Below are 25785 nucleotides of genomic sequence, written 5' to 3'. Positions count from 1 at the left end.
TGGAGGAAGAGGCAGCCGGAAGTTGGATGAAGCACTCTGTTGTTGCCTGAACTGGGTGGAGGTATATGGTCTAAGCTTCTTCCTACCCCGGGCTTGATAATTTGCGGGGTCATACTTGCGTTTAGGGGTCAAACCCCAACGGGCTTTAAGGCTCTGATTAACCCTAGTGGCCTCCGCCAAGACTTCCTCTACGAGATCCTCGGGGAAGAGATTTGAACCCCAACAGGAGGACCGGATGAGTTTATTAGGTTCATGCCTAATCGTCGCCTCAGCTAGAACATGCTTGCGACATCTGCGTTTAGCAGTAGCGAAGTCATACAAGTCATAATATAAAGACTGTAACGTAGCCTTGTTGAGAGACTTAAAAATACTCTCCGTATCGTAAGTCAAGGCTATCGACTCCGTGGATGTGGCCAGGTTTAGAGTACGGCCCACACGTAGGCGGGAATCATATTCCTGTTTAATGAGGGATTCCGGGAGACGGGGAAGCTTCTCACTAAACAAGACTGAGGCACAGTCTGCTGCAAGCTTGCCGGAGGTAAAGGTGGTATGGACGTTGTCCCAACACTCAATACCTGAGGGAAGAAGGAGGGAGATTGGATCCACCTCTCGGATGGGAGGCAAGGGCTTCTCCTCCAGAGCATATTGAAAGGCAAGCTCTGCCACCTTATTGACGCATGGAGTCAAGGTGGTCTTGTCCATTAAGAACATCGTAAAGGAGCTTTTATAAGGCGTCAGCATGGTGTTAGTGCAGCCGATGTCATTCAAAAATCTGGCCCAAACAGATTGGGCTTGCTCCTTCGGGAAGATGACCGTCTCTTTGGGGACCTTGTCTAATCGGACTAAAGCTTCCTCGGTAAGTCTGGCATAACCATGAAATGGAAATGCCAGACCCGGAGGAAAGAATTCAAAGTCCTCTAGAGGACGAGTGCCAAGGCCCTCCAGAGTCAACATTCCGTCTGAGAACGGGGAATGAAGAGCCATCCGCCAGGGGTTGTTCTTGGCAAACGGCGGGAGCTTAGAGGCATCCGGTATGAGAGAGCTTTGGACTCTCTCCGGAGCTCCTTGCTCTAAAGCCCCAATTCTCTGACCGAAGTTAGAGAACATCGTGTCCATCCTCGACTGCATCTCCGAAACCAACTTTGCCTGCATCTCCGACACGATGCGAAGCATAGCTGATTCGGAAAGGCCCGGGCTAGCAGCAGGAGGGGCGGTAGGAACTCCCGGGTCGTGAGACTTAGAGGAGGAACCAGAGGTCTTTGAAGACGGGTTCGTACCATGTTTAGAGCCATGAGAAGTCTTGTGAGGCTTGCGAGCTTTGGGTAAGGTCCTTGAAGTAGACTTATCCTTAGGGGAACCGGGTATGAACGTTGAGACGAATCACGGTCCCCAGAAAATCCAAGAAAGGAAGAGCGATCAGAAGAAGAAGAAAGAGCGGGGCTGAGGATAGGAATCTCAGCGCCGGACACACCTGCCTCACTTACCACCCTACCTGTATCCGGCTCGTCTAGCAACATTGGTTCGACGTCCAGGTTCATGGAGGCAACATTGTCCTCCAGACCTCCCGGGGGCGTCCGATGGTTCTTGCTCTGGGTCGATGAGACCCGTTATAGTGGCATCAATGTGGGCAATGATGGGAGCTGCCACATGCCTAGCCACAGCAGCTGAAGACTTGGCGTTGGGGTAAACCATGGTGCAGTAGTCCTCAGATAGGACGTACGGCCGCTTAGACTTTACATTCCGGGCAAACCCACCAACCCACACCTTCAGTGTGGCCCGAGCCGCAGACTTTTGCTCCGGGGATGCCTGAAATAATAGTGGGAATTATAAAAGGGAGACTCCCAATGGTCCTTCAAGACCATAGATATCTTACTAATAGTAAATAAAATAAGAAGGCAATATAGCCAACGGGACTCACCGAGTCAGATCCAAGGGTAGTGATGAGGTCGAAGCAAATCACACAGTTATCCGGGTGCCATACCACAACGTCTTCCAGTTGAACCCCACAAGGGGCGTGAGATCGGCAGACGGAGTGGCCACAAGGCTGGTGCAGAACAGCTGCACAGGCCGGCGTCAGACAATGCACCATCTGTAAAAAGAATAGTATATGAGAAACTGTAATTCTCTTAAGTAGGGGCGGGTCTGGAGGACCCGGGCCTAACATAGGTCTAACACAAGATTAGAGCTTAACTGTACTATTCTTTAAGTGGCCTAACATAGGTCTAACACAAGAATAGAGCTTAACTGTACTATTCTTTTAAGTAGGGGCGGGTCCGGAGGACCCGGGCCTAACATAGGTCTAACACAAGATTAGAGCTTAACTGTACTAGTCTTTAAGTAGGGGCGGGTCCGGAGTACCCGGGCCTAACATAGGTCTAACACAAGATTAGAGCTTAACTGTACTTTTTTTTTTTTTTTTAAATTTTTAAAAATTTAATTTTTTTTTTTTTTTTTTTTTTTTTTTTTTTTCTAATAGGGGCGGGTCCGGAGGACCCGGGCCTAACATAGGTCTAACGCAAGGTTAGAGCTTAACTGTAATAGTCTTACATAGGGGCATAACATAAGTCTAACTTGAAACTAAAGTATAGCCATCCATTCCGGTCAAGCCGGGAGCATAAAAAAGGATGCAATAACAAGGAATTAAGACACATAGTGTCTGATTTCCCGGGGTGGGGTAGACCCCGGGCCGGGAAATAAAGGTATATTCAATACCAATTCCTTTAGGGACTCCGGGGTAGTGATCTGTCATATATAATCATCATAGGAAATGTTATAAAATAATAGGGGGGCGGAACTGTAACTAAGAACTGCCAATCGAACCCGGAGGGTTTCGTATAACATAAGCCAGAATGAAAAGTGAATATAAAATAGGGTACACCGGGATCCAACTCTGTAGACCGGTGGCCAACCAGACTAGACAGAGACTAAACCGCCGGGCCACCCGGAGGACAAAGTCCATAAACACTTAACTACCCCCTCTAAAAGGAGGGAAGGCAACGGTCCCTTAGTGGAGGGGGGAGAAGCCTAGCCTCCCACCTAGCTAGAGGGGGAGCGTGGGGGAGGATCACATGATACGAGGCAGCAGGGCTACCAACTGACGATCCCCAACCAGACAGATCAAACGGAGTAATGGCACAAATATTCATTATAATAATAATAATAGCGTTAAATATATGAATAAACACATAGAAAATTTTTGGGCAAGGCATGCAACATAAATAATTAAATCACAAAAGACACACCTGATGGCTAAAATAACATTGCCGCCTTAGCACGGTCGGCAGCCATAGCGATACGTAAATGATATCGGCCCAAAAATTGAACCACGAGGATTCTAAACGCTAAATAATGAATATTCACAATAACAAATAATATTTGATAATAAAAATAATACACATAGTAACACCGCAAGTGAAAATTAAAAGCTCTCAAAAACAGGAGTACCAACTGTAGTGAAATCAAGCAAGATCGGTATGAACGAAGAGAATAACTCCTATAATATAAATATTAAACGATCTAGGTTGCTCAAAACACAGTAAAATCCAGCTTGGTACTTAACTTAGACGGTGTCTCCTGGGAAACCGACGAAGAAGCCATAATTCACTAGAAAATATCCAAAATCGAGAGCACCAGAAAAATGCGGGTTACTTTGATCGTTGTGCTAAAAGGAGTTGGGTTCTGAGCGGATGCATTGTAGTAGTACCGAGTGAGGTTGAACGGCTCTCCTCTATTGGGGTTCTCTGTCGTGGATTAATCTAAATAGTGCGGGACCTCTGGAATATACGCCCAATTTTATACCGATACCAATAGGTGAGCGAGCTAGTTAACCTAGAACTCCTTTACATTTTTTCTCTGGTATATTTAGCAGTAAATTACCTAAGAATAAGTGCTAAATGGAGCTTATTCACTGGGCGGCACAGGTTCGAGCCCAGAAATATATATATATATATATGTGTGTGTGTGTGTGTGTGTGTGTGTGTGTATATATATATATATATTTATATGTATACACATATACATACCTAACATATATACATAAATACATGCATACATATATATATATATTACTGTATATATATGGGTTATGGAAAAAATCCGCGAAGTGGTGAATCCGCGATGGTCGAACCGCGAAGTAGCGAGGGTTCACTGTATTTAACTTAGCCGGTGAATATATAATAGCTGCTGCTCAGCGGCTCGACAGAAAACACACACAAAAACTCGCGCGCGATCGCTATGAAGGTTGCGGGTGTGCCCACCAGCGCCAACTATCGGCCAGATACCACACATGCATGTAAACAAGCCTTCAATTCTTCTCTGTCGACCTTGACGACAAGACGTATCAATACTCGCTGTATAACCTGGAGTTTTCTCAACATATTTGGTGAAGTACTTCATTTTGGTTTGAGCTTTCGCAGTGCAGGTGTTTTTCCTCAACTTAAACTCTTGAACTCTTTATTGGACAGATTTAATTGTTGATGACTTGGATTGTTTTTTGGACTTTCTTTGACTAATTCAAAATGGCTGACGCTTCACAAGCCCCTAGATTTCGTAAGTGTAATGCTAGGGAATGTAATAGGCGTCTTCCAAAGGCCTCTCTCGACCCACATACTGTGTGTTCCAATTGTCGGGGTAAAACCTGTCAATTGGGAGATCGGTGTGAGGAATGCGTGGGCCTTTCGGAATTCGATTGGCTCGAATACGACAAGTATTCTCGTAAGCTAGAGAGAGATAGGGTAAGGAGGAGTTCCTCTAGGTCAGTAGATTTTTCCTCTCCACATGCCCCTGATCCTAATCCTTCCCCTGTAGTGGTTGTACCTAACCCCCCTTCTGGCACTCAGGAACCATCAATGCAAGACATGTTACGTGCAATTCATGCCTTGGGTGAAAGAGTTGAAGCGTTAGCAACTGATCTTAATCAACTCATGGCTGACGTTAGAGAGCTTAAGTGTCAGAGTGCCACAGCGGAAAATAGTGGGAAAGTGATTAGTGCGCAAAGTGTTGTGAACAGTGTTGCGACCGAGGGTTCGTCTGTTCGTGCCTGTCGTTCACCTAGTCCGAGACCTCTTGCAAGCTCCCAAGCCCAGGGGAGAAGTAATGTCGTACGACTTATGGGTTCGAGAGGCCTTGATCAGCGAACAGACGTTCCCTCTATGGTGTCAGGCGTGTCTCACCAAGATCGCCCCTACCATAAGACGAGAGAGCCCATTTTCTCCTCGTCATCCGAAGGCTTTTCGCATAAGAAACCATGGAGCAAGGTTTCTAGGCCCCTTAAGCGAAAGTCGGTCCCTTCAGGACAGTTCCAGCGTCCTGGATGCAGTCATTGGGACAGTTCTGACCCATTGCAGTCATCGGATGACTGCTCGCCGCCTAAGCAGCAACGTTACACAGGCTTAGAGAGTCTTGCTGTAGGCAAGGTTGTGCCATCTCAGACGTTAACCCCGTCGTTTACCGCACCCATTCCCGTTGATCCTAAATGGGTTATACTGCAAGACATGCAGTCTAAGCTCGCCTCCCTTATGGAAGACTATTCTGCCGATAAGGTTCACGTTGATCCTCGCCGTTTATCTCATCGAGATCCTGGCCTTCAGCCGCCCAAACGAACCTTTGCTCGTCCTGTTGACGTTGGCGTAGCTAAGTCACGTCAGTCACGCTATGTAGAGCCTCACTCGATGCGGTCACGTGTTGATTTTCAGCCGCATTTGGACGTTAGGCCACTTCCTAATGCTCCTGTTGACGTTCAGGACGTTCGCCAACCATCGGAGTTGACTTGTTTTGACGCTGAGCGTCAACCACCGCAGTCTAGAGTTGTTTTGACTGCTCAGACTAGGCAGTCAAAACAGTCTCGAGTTGACGTCGAGCGTCCTCCCGCTCCTGTTGTTGTTGACAGTTCACAGACTGTTAAGCAGTTACATGACGTTGCATCCTGGACGGCTACTAATGCACCAGTGCGTGTGGACTCTGCGTGTCAAGCATTGCCAACCCCTTTGCTTGTTACTCAGCAGTTGTCAGATGAGGATCCTTCAGATGAGGACGTTGCTGACCCTCAGCATGATGATCATCCTTCGGATGTAGACGAACCCAGATCAGTTCCTCCATCAATGGACTTTAAAAAAGTCATGTTAATTTTTAAGGAGTTGTTTCCCGATCACTTCGTCGCTGTTGCTCCTCGCTCGCCACCGTCTGAGTTTGCCTAGGCTTACCTGCTAACATGCCAGCCTTTACAAAACTTGTGCTCTCTCGCTCTTCCAAGAGAGCTTTACGGCTTTTAGGCGACTGGTTGGAAACCAAGAGGAGTTTGGGGAAGACGGCATTTGCCTTCCCTCCGTCGAAACTCTCGTCTAGATCGAGCGTCTGGTATGCCACGGGAGAAGTTCTCGGCTTGGGAGTCCCTGCCTCTGCCCAGGGTGACTTCTCAAGCCTTGTAGACTCTCCCCGCCGCCTAGCCATGAGACGCTCGAAGATTAGTTGGTCCTCCTCGGACCTTGACCATCTGCTGAAAGGCATTTATAGAGCCTTTGAAGTTTTCAACTTCCTTGACTGGTCTTTGGGAGCCTTAAGTAGGAAAATCTCATCGGCTAATAGAGATGTCTCCTTACTGATTATGTCCTGTATGGATAAAGCCATCCGCGATGGTTCCAATGAGCTCTCCTCATCTTTTACGTCGGGAGTCTTAAAGAAGCGAGAGTCCCTTTGCTCTTTTCTTTCGGCAGGAGTTACTCCCTGTCAGAGATCAGAACTGCTCTTTGCTCCCTTATCAAAGTTTTTGTTCCCGCAACAATTGGTTAAGGACATAGCTTCTTCACTCGTGCAGAAGGACACCCATGACTTGGTGGCGTCCTCTGCTCGCAAAGGGACTCCTTCTACATCCTTTTCTGCTAGACCTAGGATAGACACTCCGGCGTCCAGATTTATTCCGCCCTTTCGTGGCAGAGCTCCCAGCAGGGGAAGTACTCGTGCCGAGGGAAAGAGAGGAAAGAAGAGAGGAGCCAAGTCCTCACGTGGCAGAGTCTGACTGCCCGCAGCCTCAGACAGCAGTAGGAGCCAGACTGAAGAACTTCTGGCAGGCCTGGGAGAAGAGGGGCGCAGACCAACAATCTGTGAGGTTGCTCAGAGAGGGGTACAAAATTCCATTTGTACGCAAACCTCCTCTAGCGACTTCCCCCATCGACCTCTCTCCCAGGTACCGAGAGGAGTCAAAGAGACAAGCCCTGAACCTAGAAGTGTCTCTTTTGCTAGAGAAGGGAGCGGTGGTGAAAGTCTCGGACCTTCAATCACCGGGGTTTTACAACCGTCTCTTCCTAGTACCGAAGAAGACAGGAGGTTGGAGACCGGTGCTAGACGTCATTGCACTCAACGTCTTTGTTACGAAGACAAAGTTCACCATGGAGACCACGAAATCAGTCTTAGCAGCGGTCAGAAAGGGAGACTGGATGGTCTCTCTCGACCTAAGAGACGCATACTTCCACATCCCCATACACCCAGATTCCCAACCGTTTCTGAGGTTTGTTTTCAACAATGTGGTATACCAGTTTCGGGCCCTGTGCTTTGGCCTAAGTCCTGCTCCTCTCGTGTTTACGAGGCTTATGAGGAATGTAGCAAAATTCCTCCATTTATCGGGAATCCGAGCCTCCTTGTACTTGGACGACTGGCTTCTCAGAGCCTCGTCCAGTCATCGCTGTCTGCAGGATCTTCATTGGACATTGGATCTGACCAAGGAATTGGGACTTTTGGTCAACCTAGAAAAGTCCCAGCTGATTCCATCCCAAACTATACTGTATTTAGGGATGGAGATTCGCAGTCCAGTTTTTCGGGCTTTTCCGTCTGCCCCCCAAATAGAGCAAGCCCTGCTCAAAGTCCAACTGATGTTGAAGAGAGAACGATGCTCAGTCAGGAATTGGATGAGTCTAGTAGGAACTCTATCATCCCTGGAGCAGTTTGTCTCGCTAGGAAGGCTACACCTTCGACCTCTCCAGTTCCATCTAGCCTTTCACTGGAAAAAGGACAAGACATTAGAGACGGTCTCAATCCCGATCTCCGAACCAGTAAAGGCATGCCTGAATTGGTGGAACGACAATATCAGTCTGAGAGAGGGACTTTCCCTAGCAGTTCAGAACCCAAACCACGTACTATTCTCAGACGCGTCGGATTTGGGTTTGGGTGCGACCCTGGACGGTCGGGAATGCTCAGGTCTGTGGACCTCAAGTCAGAGGAGCATGCACATCAACGGCAAGGAGCTTTTGGCAGTCCACCTGGCCATGATAAAATTCGAGAGTCTCCTTCGAAACAAAGTGGTAGAGATCAACTCCGACAACACCACAGCCTTGGCATACATTTCCAAGCAAGGAGGCACCCACTCCCTGACGCTGTACGAGATCGCAAGGGACCTGCTCATTTGGTCAAGAGATCGAGGCATCTCCCTGTTAACGAGGTTTATCCAGGGCGACTTGAACGTCTTAGCAGACTGCCTCAGTCGGAGGGGTCAGGTAATTCCTACGGAATGGACCCTCCACAAGGACGTATGCAAGAGTCTTTGGGCGACTTGGGGTCAACCCACCATAGACCTCTTTGCAACCTCGATGACCAAGAGACTTCCAATCTATTGCTCTCCAGTCCCAGACCCAGCAGCAATACACATAGACGCATTTCTTCTAGATTGGTCTCATCTGGACCTATATGCATTCCCACCATTCAAGATTGTCAACAAGGTACTGCAGAAGTTCGCCTCTCACGAAGGGACAAGGTTGACGTTAGTTTCTCCCCTCTGGCCCGCGAGAGAATGGTTCACCGAGGTACTTCGATGGCTGGTAGACTTTCCAAGGAGTCTTCCTCTAAGAGTAGATCTGTTACGTCAGCCCCACGTAAAGAATGTACACCAAAGCCTCCCCGCTCTTTGTCTGACTGCCTTCAGACTATCGAAAGACTCTCTAGAGCTCGAGGCTTTTCGAAGGAGGCAGCCAGTGCGATTGCAAGAGCAAGGAGAGCTTCTACCATTAGAGTATACCAGTCGAAGTGGGAAGTCTTCCGAGACTGGTGCAAGTCAGCATCTGTGTCCTCGTCCAGTACCTCTGTAGCCCAAATCGCTGATTTTCTCTTACACCTGAGAAAAGTTCGCTCCCTTTCAGCTACCACGATCAAGGGCTACAGGAGCATGTTGGCTTCGGTCTTTCGGCATAGAGGCTTAGATCTTTCCAACAATAAAGATCTACAAGATCTCCTTAAGTCTTTTGAAACCTCTAAGGAACGTCGTTTGGCAACTCCTGGATGGAACTTAGACGTGGTCCTAAGGTTCTTCATGTCAGACAGGTTTGAGCCATTACATTCAGCCTCCCTGAAGGATCTCACTCTCAAGACACTTTTCCTAGTGTGCTTGGCCTCGGCTAAAAGAGTCAGTGAACTGCATGCCTTCAGTAAGAACATCGGCTTTTCTACAGAAAAAGCCACTTGTTCTCTTCAACTTGGTTTCCTGGCCAAAAATGAACTGCCTTCTCGTCCTTGGCCTAAATCTTTTGATATTCCTTGTTTATCAGAGATCGTAGGCAACGAACTGGAAAGAGTGTTATGTCCTGTTAGAGCTCTTAAGTTCTATTTAGTTCGTACTAAGTCATTACGAGGTAAATCTGAGGCATTATGGTGCTCAGTCAAGAAACCATCATTGCCTATATCAAAGAATGCTTTGTCATATTTTATCAGATTTTTAATACGAGAAGCTCATTCCCACTTGAATGAGAAAGACCGATGTTTGCTTAAGGTTAAGACGCACGAAGTTAGAGCTATAGCAACCTCCGTGGCCTTCAAGCAAAATAGATCTCTGCAAAGTATCATGGAGAAGCAAGTCAGTATTCGCGTCATTTTACTTAAAAGATGTCCAGACTCTTTACGAGGACTGCTACACACTGGGTCCATTCGTTGCAGCGAGTGCAATAGTGGGTGAGGGTTCTACCACTACACTTCCCTAATTCCAATATCCTTTTTTAATCTGTCTCTTGAAATGTTTTTTGATATTGTTTTTTGGGTTGTACGGAAGGCTAAGAAGCCTTTCGCATCCTGGTTGATTTGGCGGGTGGTCAAAGTCATTTCTTGAGAGCGCCCAGATTAGGGGTTTGATGAGGTCCTGTTGGTATGGGTTGCAACCCTTCATACTTCAGCTCCTGGGAGTCCTTCAGCATCCTAAGAGGATCGCTGGGCTTCGTGAGGAAGACAGACTTACAAGGCAGAGTAATCGTCTAAGTCAACTTCCTTACCAGGTACCTATATATTTTGGTTTTGTTATATTGATAACTGTCAAAAACTCTAAGCATATACGCTGTAAACTTAATTAACTCTGGTCTCTACCCACCGCCTTGGGTGTGAATCAGCTATTATATATTCACCGGCTAAGTTAAATATTTAAAAATGATATTTTAATTATAAAATAAATTTTTGAATATACTTACCCGGTGAATATATAAATTAAAGGCCCTCCCTTCCTCCCCAATAGAGACGCAGCGGGACGAGAAGAATTGAAGGCTTGTTTACATGCATGTGTGGTATCTGGCCGATAGTTGGCGCTGGTGGGCACACCCGCAACCTTCATAGCGATCGCTCGCGAGTTTTTGTGTGTGTTTTCTGTCGAGCCGCTGAGCAGCAGCTATTATATATTCACCGGGTAAGTATATTCAAAAATTTATTTTATAATTAAAATATCATATTTCAATCAGGCTTAATTGATATATTCGTTTTTCTACAAGCGGATGATTTGGTTGACAGATTTGAAGCCTAGTGGATTTGAAGTTGGTTTTTATGACTACCTATCCTTTATCTTATGAATTACTACTACTTCTGTGGGTCACTAGCCTCAGTAGCCATCATTGTATGAATCAATTTTGCTTTGTGATGGGGATAATAAGGATGTCACCATTTCTGGGCTCTACCTGTGCCGCTCCGTGAAATGCTCCTTTTACATCATTTCTAAGGTAAAAACTGCTATGAATTTACCAGAGAAAAAAGTTGCATAGGAATGCCAGGTTGAACCCAGCTCGCTCACCTAATAAGGTGTCGGTATAATAATACTGGGGCGTGATAAATCACAACCAGAGGTCTCGCACCATTTAGATATCTCCTCTTCAATATCCCTTTTACAGCGAGGTGCCGTTCAACACCCACCTCCGAACTCCACTACCAACAACCCAACCCACGCCAGTGATGTCACTCCTTTTTCATAGCACTGCTAGTTCACACTTGTGTTTTTCTCTGCGGTGTTTTCGGTGTTTACCCCAGGATTTTGTACATGATGTCTGATTCTACTGTCTCTCCATCTAAGTTAAGTACCAGATCTATGAGTTTTGAGTCTTTGGAGGTAGCCTTTCCCTTATTTTTATTTCTATCACAGTTTTTTGTTATTCACCATTCGTCGGCCCCGCTTCGCGGCCGCCATGTTGGCTGGCTACCTCCTTTCACTCGTTCTTAACGCCTTACAATTAGTCTTCTATACTGATTGTTTTTCGTTTCGAACCTTTTCGCTGAGTATTTTCACCGATCACACCCTGTTTTATATTATTATATTATTATATTATGTTATTATGATATTATGCTATGTATCATAGTTTTGAACTTAGGTTGGCATGCCTGCTCGCCTTCGTGTTGGCTATGTTTTGGGCATGACTGCATTTTGTAGATAAATCAGGAATAGTTTTAGGAGTTTTATTTGTACATCTAATGGGAATTTATAGAAGTAAAGTGGACATAAGTCATTTATCCTTTAAAATAATTACTACATGTAGCAAGACAAATAGTAGTAAAGATGATAATGCAATGAAGGAATGATACCATACTTTATCTTAAGCTTCAACATCGGCAATAACATACCTAGTTGCCATAATTTGTCAGCTTAATGAAATAACCTATCATCTAATGTTAAACTTAATTTCTGAGGAGGCCATGGCTTATTGCACAGTGAAAAAACATTACAAAGACTTTATGAATGGCGGAACGATACATAAATGTGGGTGGGGTATCTGTGCTAGCGTTGTAATACTACTGTAGCAGTAGTGCCGCAACAGTAGTACAGTATACATGAATTAAACGTTTAGGCCAACTGCTGGGATCCTTGAGGATCATTTAGCACTTCTTACAACTACTCGATAAATGAGTTTTTATAGCCAGAATTTAAATTTTCTGATCCAACAATGCCCATGATAGCCTTCAGTGTTATCCTGAATTGTAACCAGGCCAAAGTGGGTGGAGCCTCATGAAGTCATCATTCTGACAATAATTATTGGTGAAGGTTTAAAGCCAAAATACGGTACCGTCTATTTTTTTTTTTTACAGTAATTAGGTAGGTAGATAGACAATAAATAAAAATCGCTTGACATGGGATATAGCAGTTATCAAATCAAGCTTGTCTACTACGTTTTTGAAAATTACCAACTATTCCCTACACCTTGTCAATCTGATTGTGACCTATAAAGTAAACTGTAATTTCTTAGGAAACTTATTTGGGAGTTAGACTAATAATCAAAGTGTTTTTGTATTCATTAACATATTTTGTTGGTTTGTTCATTATGACAGTTATCAGTGGAGAGTTTTCAGAGTTCATAAAAGTGTACTGCTTTGCTTTTATTTCAACTTTTGTGTCATTGTTGGCAGAGGTATAGCCTTCGTTACGTATAGCCAATCATCGATCGAGAAAGAGGGAAGAAATGCCGTCATAAGTTACGTAACAAGTGCGTTCGAAACCTTTTCTCTAAGTTGGCCCGTCTTCAAAAAATGTCACTTTTACATTATAAGTACCAAATTTATTCAACCTACGTAATGCAGAATATAGTCAAAATTTATGTGTAGATATAATGTGCACTCTGAAGAAGCGTTATATTTATGAAATTCATAGATAAAAAATTATTGCGAAAAAACTGTGTTACAGAGGCCCTGAATCTCATAGTAGTTCATTGTATCACATTATTTTACTTATTCATTTATGATGGGTTGCGTCATATCCCAGATAGCAGTGCTCATCGTTCACTTGAAGGCTTGGCAACTTGTACGTCTCGAGTTTTCCCTAATAATGTTTTTGTAGGTGCTACCACCTCTCTTACTGAAATGAGTCTTTTATCATAGCAGGTGCAGCGGTCCCAATAAAGGTAGTCAAAAGGGAAGGTCAGTTTTTGATATGACAAAAACACTTTATAAGTCAATGAATGCATACAGTACAATACAAAGAGGCTAGCCATTTATAGCATTGTAATTTAAGTATACAGTAAAGTACTGTAGTTCATTTAGCAAATTTTTCTTAAAAACTACCATAAAGTAATTATACTGTAATGCAGTTGAACATTAGATATGATATATTAGACTGCGTTATTCTTTTAATGTATGTTCCAGCGCAAATACAGTAGACACCAACATTCACAAAGCCTTCCCATCAAACAACAGGGTAGTGAGACTGAGGAAGGTTGCAAGGCCATTCCTCAGACTAGAAGGTCTTCCACTGTCTTGGGTTAGAGTTCTCCTGTTTGAGATTACACTCAGGTTCACTATTCTATCGTATTTCTCTTCCTCATGTTTTGGTAAAGTTTTTATAGTTTATAAAGGAAATATTAATTTTAATGTTGTTACTGTTCTTAAAATATTTTTCCTTGTTTCCTTTCCTCACTGGGCTATTTTCCCTGTTGGAGCCCCTGGGCTTTTAGCATCCTGCTTTTCCAACTAGGGTTTTAGCTTAGCAAGTAACAACAACAACAACAACAACAATTAATGGCAGTTAAAGACCATCTGGAATCAGGCTTTCAATTCCCCGGACACTCTGATCCCCATGGGACCAGAGGAGCTGACAGACCTAGAGTGGTGGGTGGCAGACGAGAGTCAGCTAAAGGGGGTCAACCTTCTCGTCCTCCCCCCGGACTTGATGCTCTTCTCAGATGCATCAAAAGAAGGGTTGGGGTCCCACAAGCTGCACCACACGACCTCAGGCCCATGGTCGAAGTTCGGAAAGTACCAGCACATAAATCTCTTAAGAGATGAAGGCTGCCTTCCTAGTCCTTCAACAGTTCCCGGAGGGTCACTCAGCGGTGGTGATGAGCGACAACACCATAGTAGTGGCTTACATAAACAAATAAGGTAGTACTTTTTTGCAGCCCCTATCCCATCTGGCAGTAGAAATACTGAGATGGGCAGAAGACAACTCGGTGACCCTATCAGCTAGCTTCATTCCCGACTAAAAGAATGTGCTTGTGGAAAACCTGAGCAGAACGACTCGGATGGTGGGCTCCAAGTGGTCTTTGTATCATCTAGTAGCCAACAAAGTCCTGACTTTGTAGGGTTCCCCGGTGGTGGATCTGTTTGCAACGGCCCTGAATTTTAAGCTCCTGTTGTACTGCTCCCCAGTCCCAGATCCCAAGGCTCTCTGCCAAGATGCATTCCAGCAACAGTGGGACAATATCATCGTCTATGCCTTTTCCCCGATGAGAAGAGTACTCAACAAGACCAGAACATTGGTCAATCTCTCAATGACCCTCATAACTCTGCTATGGAATTATGCAGAATGGTTCCCAGACCTTCTGCAACTCCTGATGGAGCTTCTGAGAGAACTTCCTCCACGACACGAACTACTCAGACAACCACATGCCAACATATTCCACAAAGCTGTAGTTTTGCTATGACTTCACGCCTGGAGACTATCCAGCATCTCTTCATTCAGAGAGGATTTTTGCAACAAGTTACGAAAAAGATGTCTGGACATCTGCAAAGACCATCAGCCTTGATCTACTAGGCAAATTGGAATGTCTTCTGTACCTGGTGTCGTGGAAGGGGTATCTCTCCCCTCAATGCCACTTTTCCTGCAATAGCGGAGTTCCTCTTGTATCTGCAGGAGGAAATGTTCCTCTCGGTTTCGGCACTAAAAGGCTATCACTCAGCCTTGAGTCGCCTTTAAACTGAAAGGAGTAGACATTTCCTCTTCGTTGGAACTTTCTCTCCTCATACGAAGTTACGAACTTACCTGTCCCCAGTCGGAAGTGTGACCTCCTCCATGGAACATGGTTCGGGTTCTTCAGACCCTGAAGGGTCCTCCCTATAGACCATTACACCAGGCAACAGATCGCCACCTCACATTGAAGACGGTGTTCCTACTCACCTTGACTTCAGCCAAAAGAGTCAGTGAACTTCTTGATCTCTCAAAGGACATCGCTCATTCAAGGGGATGGGGAGAGGTAAGCTTCAGCTTCATCCCTGAGTTTGTAGCAGACTCAAAATCCGGGGATAACGAATCCTTGATTCGATTCCTTCTGGATAACAAGTCTCCGTTCTGTAACCAATGAACTAGACCATCTGTTACTACGCCCAGCAAGGAGTTTTAGGCACTACCTCAAAAGAACAGCAGAAGCTTTCCCCCGTGTGCCAGCTCTTTCCATCAGCACGGGGAGGGTCAAGAGGAGGATTACGAATAACACTATCTCTGCTTGGATTCGCAAGGGCATTGACCTTACACTAAATCCAGATCCTCCTCCAACGTGTCGATCCAGAACACTTGACGTCAGGAGCATTGCTACGTCCCTGGCCTTCAAACGTAACTACTCTGTGGCCAGGTTCTACAAGCGGCCGTTTGGAAGCGTCAGACGACCTTCACTGCCCACTACCTGCAAGACGTAACCCACAGGAGACTCGATACATTCTCTATCACTCTTGTGGTGGCTGCACAACAGCTGGTTTAATACCTCAAGCTCCTTATTGGTCAAGTAGCAAGAGGTTGAGGGCATTGGCTACCCAGTTTTAGTTTGAGTGAATGAATAAGAAGGACTCTCTCTCTCTCTTCTTCATCCTCTCCTCTCTTGGGGAAAATCAGCAGCCAGGTTCCTCTGCAAAGCTGATCTCAACCACTGCAGGTAAACCATTGCTCCCTTCTGTAAAAGCTGATCTCAACCACTGAAGGTAAACTATTGCTCCCTTCTGTAAACTAGTGTTGTGTCAATACTATTTCATACCCATACCCTGGCAAGGTGGTACAGTATTGGGAATGACTTGACCTAGGACGAATCCTGTGATTCGAAGAATTGTTACCTTGACAGTCACTTGCTAGCATCACAAACACAGCTTGTGTAGGCTGCATACCATGCATAGCAAGGTGTTAGGGTTTCCACCTTTGATGTGCTAAGACACATAAAGGGGGAATCCACGTGTAAAGCCAAAATGCCAGATTGGCTGGGACGTCCGTCCTCCTAATGGGTGAGTCAACCCCTATAAATAGCGTTGGCTGTATTCCAGTTACGGAAAAAATGGCAAATTTGGAAGTAATTTGTATTTTTGCTAACGATACAAATCTGTAGCTATTTATACAGATTTCCCTGCTACCCCAGTTCCCCTTGAAGTTTTACTTCCAAGCAGAGTGAGTTACAGTCACAGGTGTGTGCCGTAGTAGCGGGCAGTAGTCGGATGTAGAACGGCACCTCGTAGTATCGGGGGATATTGAGGAAGGAGAAGACTAATTGGTAAGGGACCTCTGGTAGTGGTTTTAACACGCCCCAGTTTCTATACCAACACCTTATAAGGGTGAGCGAGCTGGGTATATTCCTGGCATTCCATGCAACTTTTTCTCTGGTATATCTAGCAGTATTTATACCTTAGAAATGGTGCTATAAGGAGCATTTCACTCGGCGACACAGGTCCCTCGCCCCGAAATAGATTTTACCTTTGTCAAAATCCCTTTATTAATATTAATTTTGTCATACCAATTTCATACTAATAAACACCATTAAATAATTTTTCAGCCAAATTTCCCACATTGATATGGAGGAAGAAATCTGGAAAAATTTTCTTTATTTAGGACTATATGAGGATCTAAAATTAACTAGAGACATTAAAACAAGGGAGTGAACCCCCAGCAGAATTAATTCTAAACAAGAATAAACTAATCCTACTTAAAGTTCAGGAAATTCCAAATGAACCTTAATGAGTCTTACCTGTCCAGCCGACAACCTGGGGCAGTGAAAGCCAAGGAGTGAGCGCATGGTCAATTCATCTGGTCTCATGTCAGGAGGTGAAGAGGGGTGTTGTAACAATGCATCTCAATGAGACCAGCAAAATCACCAGTGCTACTAAATACCACCTGTTTTCACGTGTGTGTCTGACACCACCGAGAGGTAAGGGGCAGGAAATAGTTGGCATTCAGTCACTAGAAGTTAGCGCATGGACAGTCTGTCTGGTCTCGTGTTAAGCAAACATTGTGGGGTGTTGTAATGCATCCCAATGACACCAGCAAAAGAGCCAGTGCTACTAAATGCCACCTGTTCTAGCTTGTGTGTCTGGCACCAAGAGGGGGAGAGGTACAGGAATGAAAGGCAGCTAATAAGGGAACCTGCCACAAAGTAGTTGGCAACTTAGTCTCGAGGGGTTAGTGCATGGGTCCATTACTTGTCCTACCCCCAAGACTTCTAGCTGAGCCCTAACGCCTACCTGACGTTGACCTAGCGGAAAGTCCAGACCCACCAGCACACACATTAGTGCTCATTGGGGGGACTCATTGGGAAAAGTATTGTCAGGCACCCACATGGTCCTGCTCCCCTCCTCAGCCTACACCATGTCTGGGTTCTCAGACTGGGGGATCTATCGCACCCTTTACCCTGGATACAGTCGACAGGTACCTGATGAAGAGCTGCAATTAAATCCATGAGGACATTAAACATCCTAGTAAATGCAATCTCAAGATTTTCTGTTTATTAGTTAAACTTCCTGAAATGTCTCTCTAAATTCTGTTACAAAGATTCTATCTTCTGACCCCAACTATCTTCAGGAGAAATAAGCCTAGATTCAATTTTGGTAAACTCTATAGGCGTAAAACCCGGTTGCAAAAGATCAGGGACATCAAGCACTTAAGAATTGGAATCACCTGCCTCGTAAGCACAAGAACCAGAACCATTAGTACACATATCAAGGAAATCATCACTCACTAAGGACTTAACATTTGACTTCTTCTTTTGATGTTTCAAATGAGCAGCCATTTTACTATCGGACCAAGACTTATACAAGTCATAACGGATACTCGAATCACATACCTTACCCCTACAAACAGTACAATTGTCATAAAGGTCATACTTCCTGCATCTCATCCTGATACCATATGAAGGACAGCTCCTGGCTGTATGCAAAACAGGTATAGCTGAATTCTTCTGAGACTCCATGATGAAGAGAAAATACAAAGCCGGATTGCACGAAAATTACCAAAATTAATGAAAACCTACACCAAAGATATTACCAAGAACATTAATAATGTCGGTTAATTGTTAAACAAGCCAAAAAACACTTAAGAATGAAAAGCTCTCTTTCTGGGCTTAAAAAGGCTTGGAAATTTAACAGAGCGATTGTGAAGTTAACAGTCCAAGCGCTCATTCACAACTGCTTTTTCAAAGGGGGTTGCAAGCCAGTTCAGCTGGCAGTTTTTCCAACTAGGGGACAGAATAGGAGCTAGAAGGGTTCCTAATGGGGTTAAATCTTGGGACAGGTTTGGAAGATTTAGGACTAGATAAATTATCTTTAAGTAATGTTTATTAATACTTCTTTTTCACATTTTGGTGGGGATTTTTTGGTTATCACTTTGATAATACTCCTACTATTAAAACTAAATATTTTTATTGCTGCCAAGGCTTTCACTTCAGATTACATAGCACAATGCATGTTGGGTAAGTATTGAAATAATTTTTTTCAATTCTTTTTTTTTCTATTTATTACAGAGGCTACTTATTGTGGAGAAGCCCTGCTGAGTGGGGACAGCAGATATATGCTTGGGCCCAAACTACTAGTCGGATTAATAATGTATGCACTCTTTATGAAATTAATCAAGGTGATGACACCGCTGATCAAGGTGAGTTGTAAATCTTTTGTATGAACGTGGTCTTTTATGTAATTTTATATTAATATAGTGTAGGAAATTGTATCAACAAATTCTGTTGTTTTGATTGATTATGAATTTATTTTGTTAATTTTTTTATTAGGTGTTAAAAAGTATGGAAATTAACGTGGTCTAGTTTGTTGGCTTAACACAATTTGTTCCTACGCGGCATACAAACCCTCATCCTTTAATTAGAAATATCATGTCAGTGTAAGCTAAAATCAGTTGATAAAAGTCAGATAACGAGCAGTTATCCAACTGGGTAGTGAGTGGGGTGAAGAGCCCCACCTACTTTCCAGTCGGATAGTATTCACTTACGTTTCGATTGCTGTCATGGACAGACATACAAAACAGTACTCTCCGAATTCAAACTATCGAATCTCTGTCTCTTCTTTTAGGAAGGGAATGATCGGTTGTAATGAAGTCAAACCAAGAAGGTCATGTTTGCCCGGGGAAGGGATGACAATGCAACCGGTCTATGCCTCTTGTTGGGGCATGACTGTTCGCTGTTATCCCCATGTTTCAAGTGTAGTTCGTGGCGTCTGGTGCAGTGACAGGCATACGCCCTGAAGGGAAGGAAACATGCGAAGCGTTCGCTGAGGTCGGATTAGGCAATGCACAAGAAGACTTCAGGGAAGTCTTTTGCCACTTTTGTCTCCTCAGAACATGCCGATGCTGCTGTTGCGCTTGTGCATACACCCCTGAATCTGTCCCCAGGGAGTACGCTGCAGGTGTCAGGAGGACTCGGATCTACATTGGCTGAGTTTTCAGGTTTTGCTGGAGCTAGGTGTGCCCCTGGTGTTTCATTACTCCCCATTGAATGCTGAAGACTCCTCAACTTGAAATGTCCAGGCTGCTGACGATGAGTTTGACCTTAGGAAGGTTTGGTCTTCTGTCTTTCAGGTATGCCCTAAATGACTCTTTTAAGGGAGTTCCTAGCCAAGGCTACCTTTCTCCGAGTACCCCCTGTGCATTTTGTCTCTCTAGTGTCGTTGGTGACGCCAGTGGTGAAGGGCGTGATGGTTCCCCCTGCATCAGGGAGTCCGATGGTTTTCTTGAAAGTGAAGAAGAGTAAGTCTGGTAAAGTAGACCCTGAACCAGCTGACAAGGTGCCGGGTTAGGGAGCCATAACCCCCATGCTCTCTTACCCGTATCCCTGGTGATACCTTAATCCTTGACCAAGTGCCAGTATTCCCCACCCTTTCCCCTATACAGTGATACCTCTTCATACGTAAATTTCTGTATATGAAAAATTCAGGATACGAAACAAGATTAGAAGATTTTTTCACTTTATATTACGAAAAAAAATTTCATGATACAAAACGAGGTACAGTACAAGATTTGCCAGGCCACCGAGAATAATTTTGAAATTCGCGCACCACCAAACTGTAAACTTGCCACCATCGTAGGACTCTCCCTTTGGTTATCTCCCTACCTTGATGCTAGTTACCGCCGTAAGATCCTGCTCTCCTATTTTATATCAATAAGTACAATAAGTCAAAAAACACAATGAACATTACTGCTTGACCGACTAGTGACAGAATTTGGAAGGGTGTGTGTGAGAGAAGGAAGTTGAGAGTTAATGTGGGTAAGAGTAAGGTTATGAGATGTACGAGAAGGGAAGGTGGTGCAAGGTTGAATGTCATGTTGAATGGAGAGTTACTTGAGGAGGTGGATCAGTTTAAGTACTTGGGGTCTGTTGTTGCAGCAAATAGTGGAGTGGAAGCAGATGTACGTCAGAGAGTGAATGAAGGATGCAAAGTGTTGGGGGCAGTTAAGGGAGTAGTAAAAAATAGAGGGTTGAGCATGAATGTAAAGAGAGTTCTATATGAGAAAGTGATTGTACCAACTGTGATGTATGGATTGGAGTCGTGGGGAATGAAAGTGATGGCGAGACAGAAATTGAATGTGTTTGAGATGAAGTGTCTAAGGAGTATGGCTGGTGTATCTCGAGTAGATAGGGTTAGGAACGAAGTGGTGAGGGTGAGAACGGGTGTAAGAAATGAGTTAGCGGCTAGAGTGGATATGAATGTGTTGACGTGGTTTGGCCATGTTGAGAGAATGGAAAATGGCTGTCTGCTAAAGAAGGTGATGAATGCAAGAGTTGATGGGAGAAGTACAAGAGGAAGGCCAAGGTTTGGGTGGATGGATGGTGTGAAGAAACCTCTGGGTGATAGGAGGATAGATGTGAGAGAGGCAAGAGAGCGTGCTAGAAATAGGAATGAATGGCGAGCGATTGTGACGCAGTTCCGGTAGGCCCTGCTGCTTCCTCCGGTGCCTTAGATGACCGCGGAGGTAGCAGCAGTAGGGGATTCAGCATTATGAAGCTTCATCTGTGGTGGAATTGTGGGAGGTTGGGCTGTGGCACCCTAGCAGTACCAGCTGAACTCGGCTGAGTCCCTGGTTAGGCTGGAGGAACGTAGAGAGTAGTCCCCTTTTTTGTTTTGTTTCTTTGTTGATGTCAGCTACCCCCCAAATTGAGGGAAGTGCCTTGGTATATGGATGGATGTATGCACAATGCTCTAAGCATATCAAAACATTAGTGATCTATTTTCTTTCATTTCGTTAAGTAAATAACAGATCATAACATATTTTTTCCTTTTAATGCCATGATTATTTATTTACAGTGAATTTTATATCAATAAGTACAAAATAAAAGGATGAATAGCATTGTAGTGTATGTATGAACGCACAATGCTACTACACATATCAAACACATTAGCGTTTTTTTCTTTCATTTACACATATTTTTTCCTTTTAATGTCACAATTAATTTTATATCAATAGGTACATTTTTAAATGAAAAAACACAATGAACAGAACTATTGTATGTACTAACACACAATGGTACTACAGTCAGCCCTCGTTTTTCGCGAGGGTTAGCTAACAGACTGGCGCGATAAGCGAAAAATCGTGAATGCGTATTACCCTAGAGTGGGATACTGTAACTCCTAACCTAACCTTACAACTCAATGCCATTCCCTATGCTTGGAAAATTAATCCACTAAGTACTGCCTATTATTGTTTTTACTTGGTTTTTATCATAGTGTACAGTAGTTGTTCTTATCTAGTAATACTGTATAACACTCGCTGTAACTGTAGCGTATATTACGGTAATATACTACTGTCACTACAGTAAAGTATAACTGTTTTTATTCGGACAACTTGACTACCGCACACGTAGCCTACATTTACAATAAACAACATTACTGTAATTCTGTACTGTACAATATGTACTGTATACAGTACAATTTAAGATTAACTATGCGTACTGTATACTGTATAATTTATACAGCGGCCACTAACCATTTTCGTATGAAGTTTTATGCAGCCATCTTTTAGTATGACGCATTCCTGATGCGTCGATGTCGTCTTCTATAGGGAATGATAAAAGTATCGTTAGTTACGTTATGATCTTTGCGTAAATGTGTATAACCCCAATAACAACCAAACAAAAAACGGCTGTTTTGCTTTTATTTCAATCATTGTACGATTTTTCCTACTTACACAGTAGTTTGGAAGGATTGATATAACATGTAATATGCTCAGTAGAATCATATACTGTAGTTGTGTGTTTAAGGAAAATAGAAATAAGAATTAATTATATCTTTACAGTAAAATCATTCGCTTTTGTTTAACTACGATTGTTTACATTTTTTGCCAAGAGATGTTGGTAGATGGTATGTTTACATATTCTCAATGAGGAATATGTATATAAGCATTGTTGAAAATTCACAAATTGTTTTATTTTTATATTTTCTTAAACAGAAATACAGCTTATTTTATGAACTATAAACATCAGTATCTTAGTAATAATTGTTTCTTATAAAGAAACGTAAACAAAAACAGCATCGAATACACCAGCTGATTCTCTCTCTCTCTCTCTCAGGTGCTCTACTATACTAACATATAGCAAAAGAAACCAAAATATTTTTTTCCTTAAAAAGTGTCGATTAAATACGGCACCAAAAATACCGAGTATACATCCATTTCCATTCGTAACTTAAATCATCTGATTTCGTCAGCTGACAACTATTTTTAGGTAACAATATTATTGCATTCTAAAAATTACTGTCATTCAGATAGTTAATTGTGCTTTAATAAAACAATTATGTACTTTTGTTTTAAACTTAGGATTTATTTTAACAATCAAGTATTACTGACTTTTTTTTTTTAGGTTTTTGTGATCAGATCAGTATATGTGCACTTATTCAAAGCATCTATATACAGTATTACATAAGCACCAATGTATTGTAAGCTATCACAATTTTCATAAAGTACATTTATAGCTATCATTATTAGTTCTCTCTCTCTCTCTCTCTCTCTCTCTCTCTCTCTCTCTCTCTCTCTCTCTCTCTCTCTCTCTCTCTCTCTCTCTCTCTCCACAACATGTTTAGCATTTATGACAAAAGCAGGGTAATAGACATCATATACCTAGAGTTTAAAAATGCTTTTAACAAAGTTACTCATGAAAAATTAATGGTCAAAATTACAGCATTAGGCATCATTGACAAGTCAGCAGAATGGATTGAAGATTGGCTAACAAACAGAAAACAGAGAGTTGTAATCAAGGGAGAAGCTTCAGAGTGGGTATCTGTTACAAGCGGAGTACCTTAAGGATCTGTCCTTGGCCCATTGCTGTTACAGATTCACATTAACGACATAGATTTAGGATTAACTAGTAGAATAGCCAAATTTTCTGACGATACTAAACTAGACATAAATGCTGTGAACTCAGAAGATGTAGAACCCTTAATAGAGGATCTAATGAAGCTTAGAGAATTGTCCAGAAAATGGCAAATGCCTTTTAACTGAGGGAAATTTAAAGTCATCCACATAGCTTATAGTAACCCACAATCAGATTACTCACTGCTGGGTAATGAACTAGAAATTGTGGACCAGGAGGAAGATCTCGGCATTATTATCGGCAAGGATTTGGAGTTCACCAAACAGAGCATTGAAGCTGAAAAGAAAGCACAAAAGCTAATAGGTTACATAAAGAGAATTCAAACACAGAAACAAAGAAACTGTACTACAGCTGTACACATCCCTAGTAAGATCCTACCGAGAATACAGAGTCCAATTCCTGGCTCCAAGTATTCAGAAGCATATAGATAGACTGGAAGCAGTACAAGCTAGGGCCACCAAACTAGTCCCAGCACTAAGGCAATTTGGATATAGATCTACAAACTCGACAATTAAGGGGACAGTTAATAGAGGCACTCAAAATTCTTGAAGGAATAACAAATGTAGATTACAACAATCTATTTATGCTTAGCACAAATCAGTCCAGAAGTAATGGATACAAACTGGAATTGGAAAGATATTGCATCACTCAATGTGGCAATTTCTTTACATGCAAAATAGCAAATAGTTGGAATAGACTTCCAGCGTTGTAGAAAACATTAACATGGTAAACGAGTTCAAGAATAAGTTAGACAAGATCATAAGAACTCTAAATGCTTAAACTAAATCTCTCTACCAAAGAGCAAATGGAGTCTCCGTATATGGACTAAAATGTCTTTGAGACATCCAAAATCCTTATAAAACACTCTCTCTCTCTCTCTCTCTCTCTCTCTCTCTCTCTCTCTCTCTCTCTCTCTCTCTCTCTCTCTCTCTCTCTCTCTCTCTCTCTCTCTCTCTCTCTCTCTCTCTAACAAAATGGAAAATGATAGATCAAGTAATAATTGTTTCTTTTAAGAAAAATGAAATATCCTTCTGTAGCATGCTTTAATAACTTGGGAGTTATTTGATCCAAGAATTGAGGTTACTGACAGTGTACAACGCAGGGTTAATCAACTGATGTGGAAAATATTGCCATTTCTTACTCTACTGTCCAGACTTCAGTGACGAGAAGAAAAATAAAAGAATTACAGAAGCCATACAAAGAGGAAAAGAAGAAGATAATAGGAAACGTTCTATTTATTGAAGAATGAATAAGAAAAAGAATACATAGATCAGATATGGAAAAAAGGGAGAAGAAAAAAAAGAACTAGAATAAAGAAAAAAACTAAGAAGGTGCGGTGCTGATGGAAAGGCGAATCCATCCGCCCAGTAACTGAACTGATCTGAACGTAAACAATAGAAAAGATTGTAATTCGCTGTTTTTATTTACAAATACGATACTAAAATGTGAATGTTACATTACTATTATTGTATACAGTTAAGTGAAACACGAGGTTAATCAAAATCCGGTTTGTTTCAAATATAGCTGTAATTTTTTTACCACAGTAAATAGATATACTGTACAGTGTACAGTGAGAGCTAGGATGAGTTGGGTGGTGAGAGGGGTAAGTGGCGCGGAGCATGTCTAGTGTAAAGGATCGCAGGCTATTTGAAAGCATCACTCAGCAAGGACACCCTTAGATGGGCTACTATTAATTGAGCCATGATCCGAGCTATACTGGCAACCTCTTAAGCAGGAGAAGCATTCTGCTCCCCATAATATGTTGACACTGCTAAATTTATGGAAATTTCCACCACCGTGGAAAGATGTATAATGTACAATATTTCAGAAGTGATGATACTTTTAGAAAGGTTAATGCACTCTCAGTACAAAATCAATGTTCATCTAGTACTTCTATTTCCCTGTCTAAGGGCATGGGAACTACTACCCCCCCCCCCCCATGCGCCTCACTCCTTGAGAGGGTGCTCATTTTTGCCCTCTAGTGTAATATATGGAGGACACTCCGATATACAACAACAAAAATATATGTATGCAGTATATATATAAAAAAAGACATCTCACATAAAATAAGAAATAAATATTACGCGTCACAATTTACGTAAAAGAAAATATGCTCATTCATTTCTTATGAACTCTGTTTCTGGGAGTATATAATACTCAAAAAGAAAGAAAATCACATCAATATTGGTATTACATAATACCCTCTAGTTGTGAGCAATTCGGACTTGAACTAGCGGGATAGGGA

General features: G+C 42.9%; 1 protein-coding gene across 1 annotated transcript in view; it reads left to right on the top strand.

The window, feature by feature from the left end:
* Window positions 1-25785, top strand: part of Vps25 (vacuolar protein sorting 25) — a 90341-nt gene that overhangs the window by 54377 nt on the left and 10179 nt on the right. Inside the window, exon 4 of the mRNA XM_068379570.1 lies at window positions 18696-18826. Within this exon, the coding sequence (XP_068235671.1) occupies window positions 18696-18826 (131 nt within the window). The remainder of the gene's footprint in view (window positions 1-18695; window positions 18827-25785) is intronic.

Source organism: Palaemon carinicauda, chromosome 1 (genome assembly GCF_036898095.1).
Source record: "Palaemon carinicauda isolate YSFRI2023 chromosome 1, ASM3689809v2, whole genome shotgun sequence".
Taxonomy (NCBI): Eukaryota; Metazoa; Arthropoda; class Malacostraca; order Decapoda; family Palaemonidae; genus Palaemon; species Palaemon carinicauda.
This window is presented reverse-complemented; position numbering and strand designations above follow the sequence as displayed.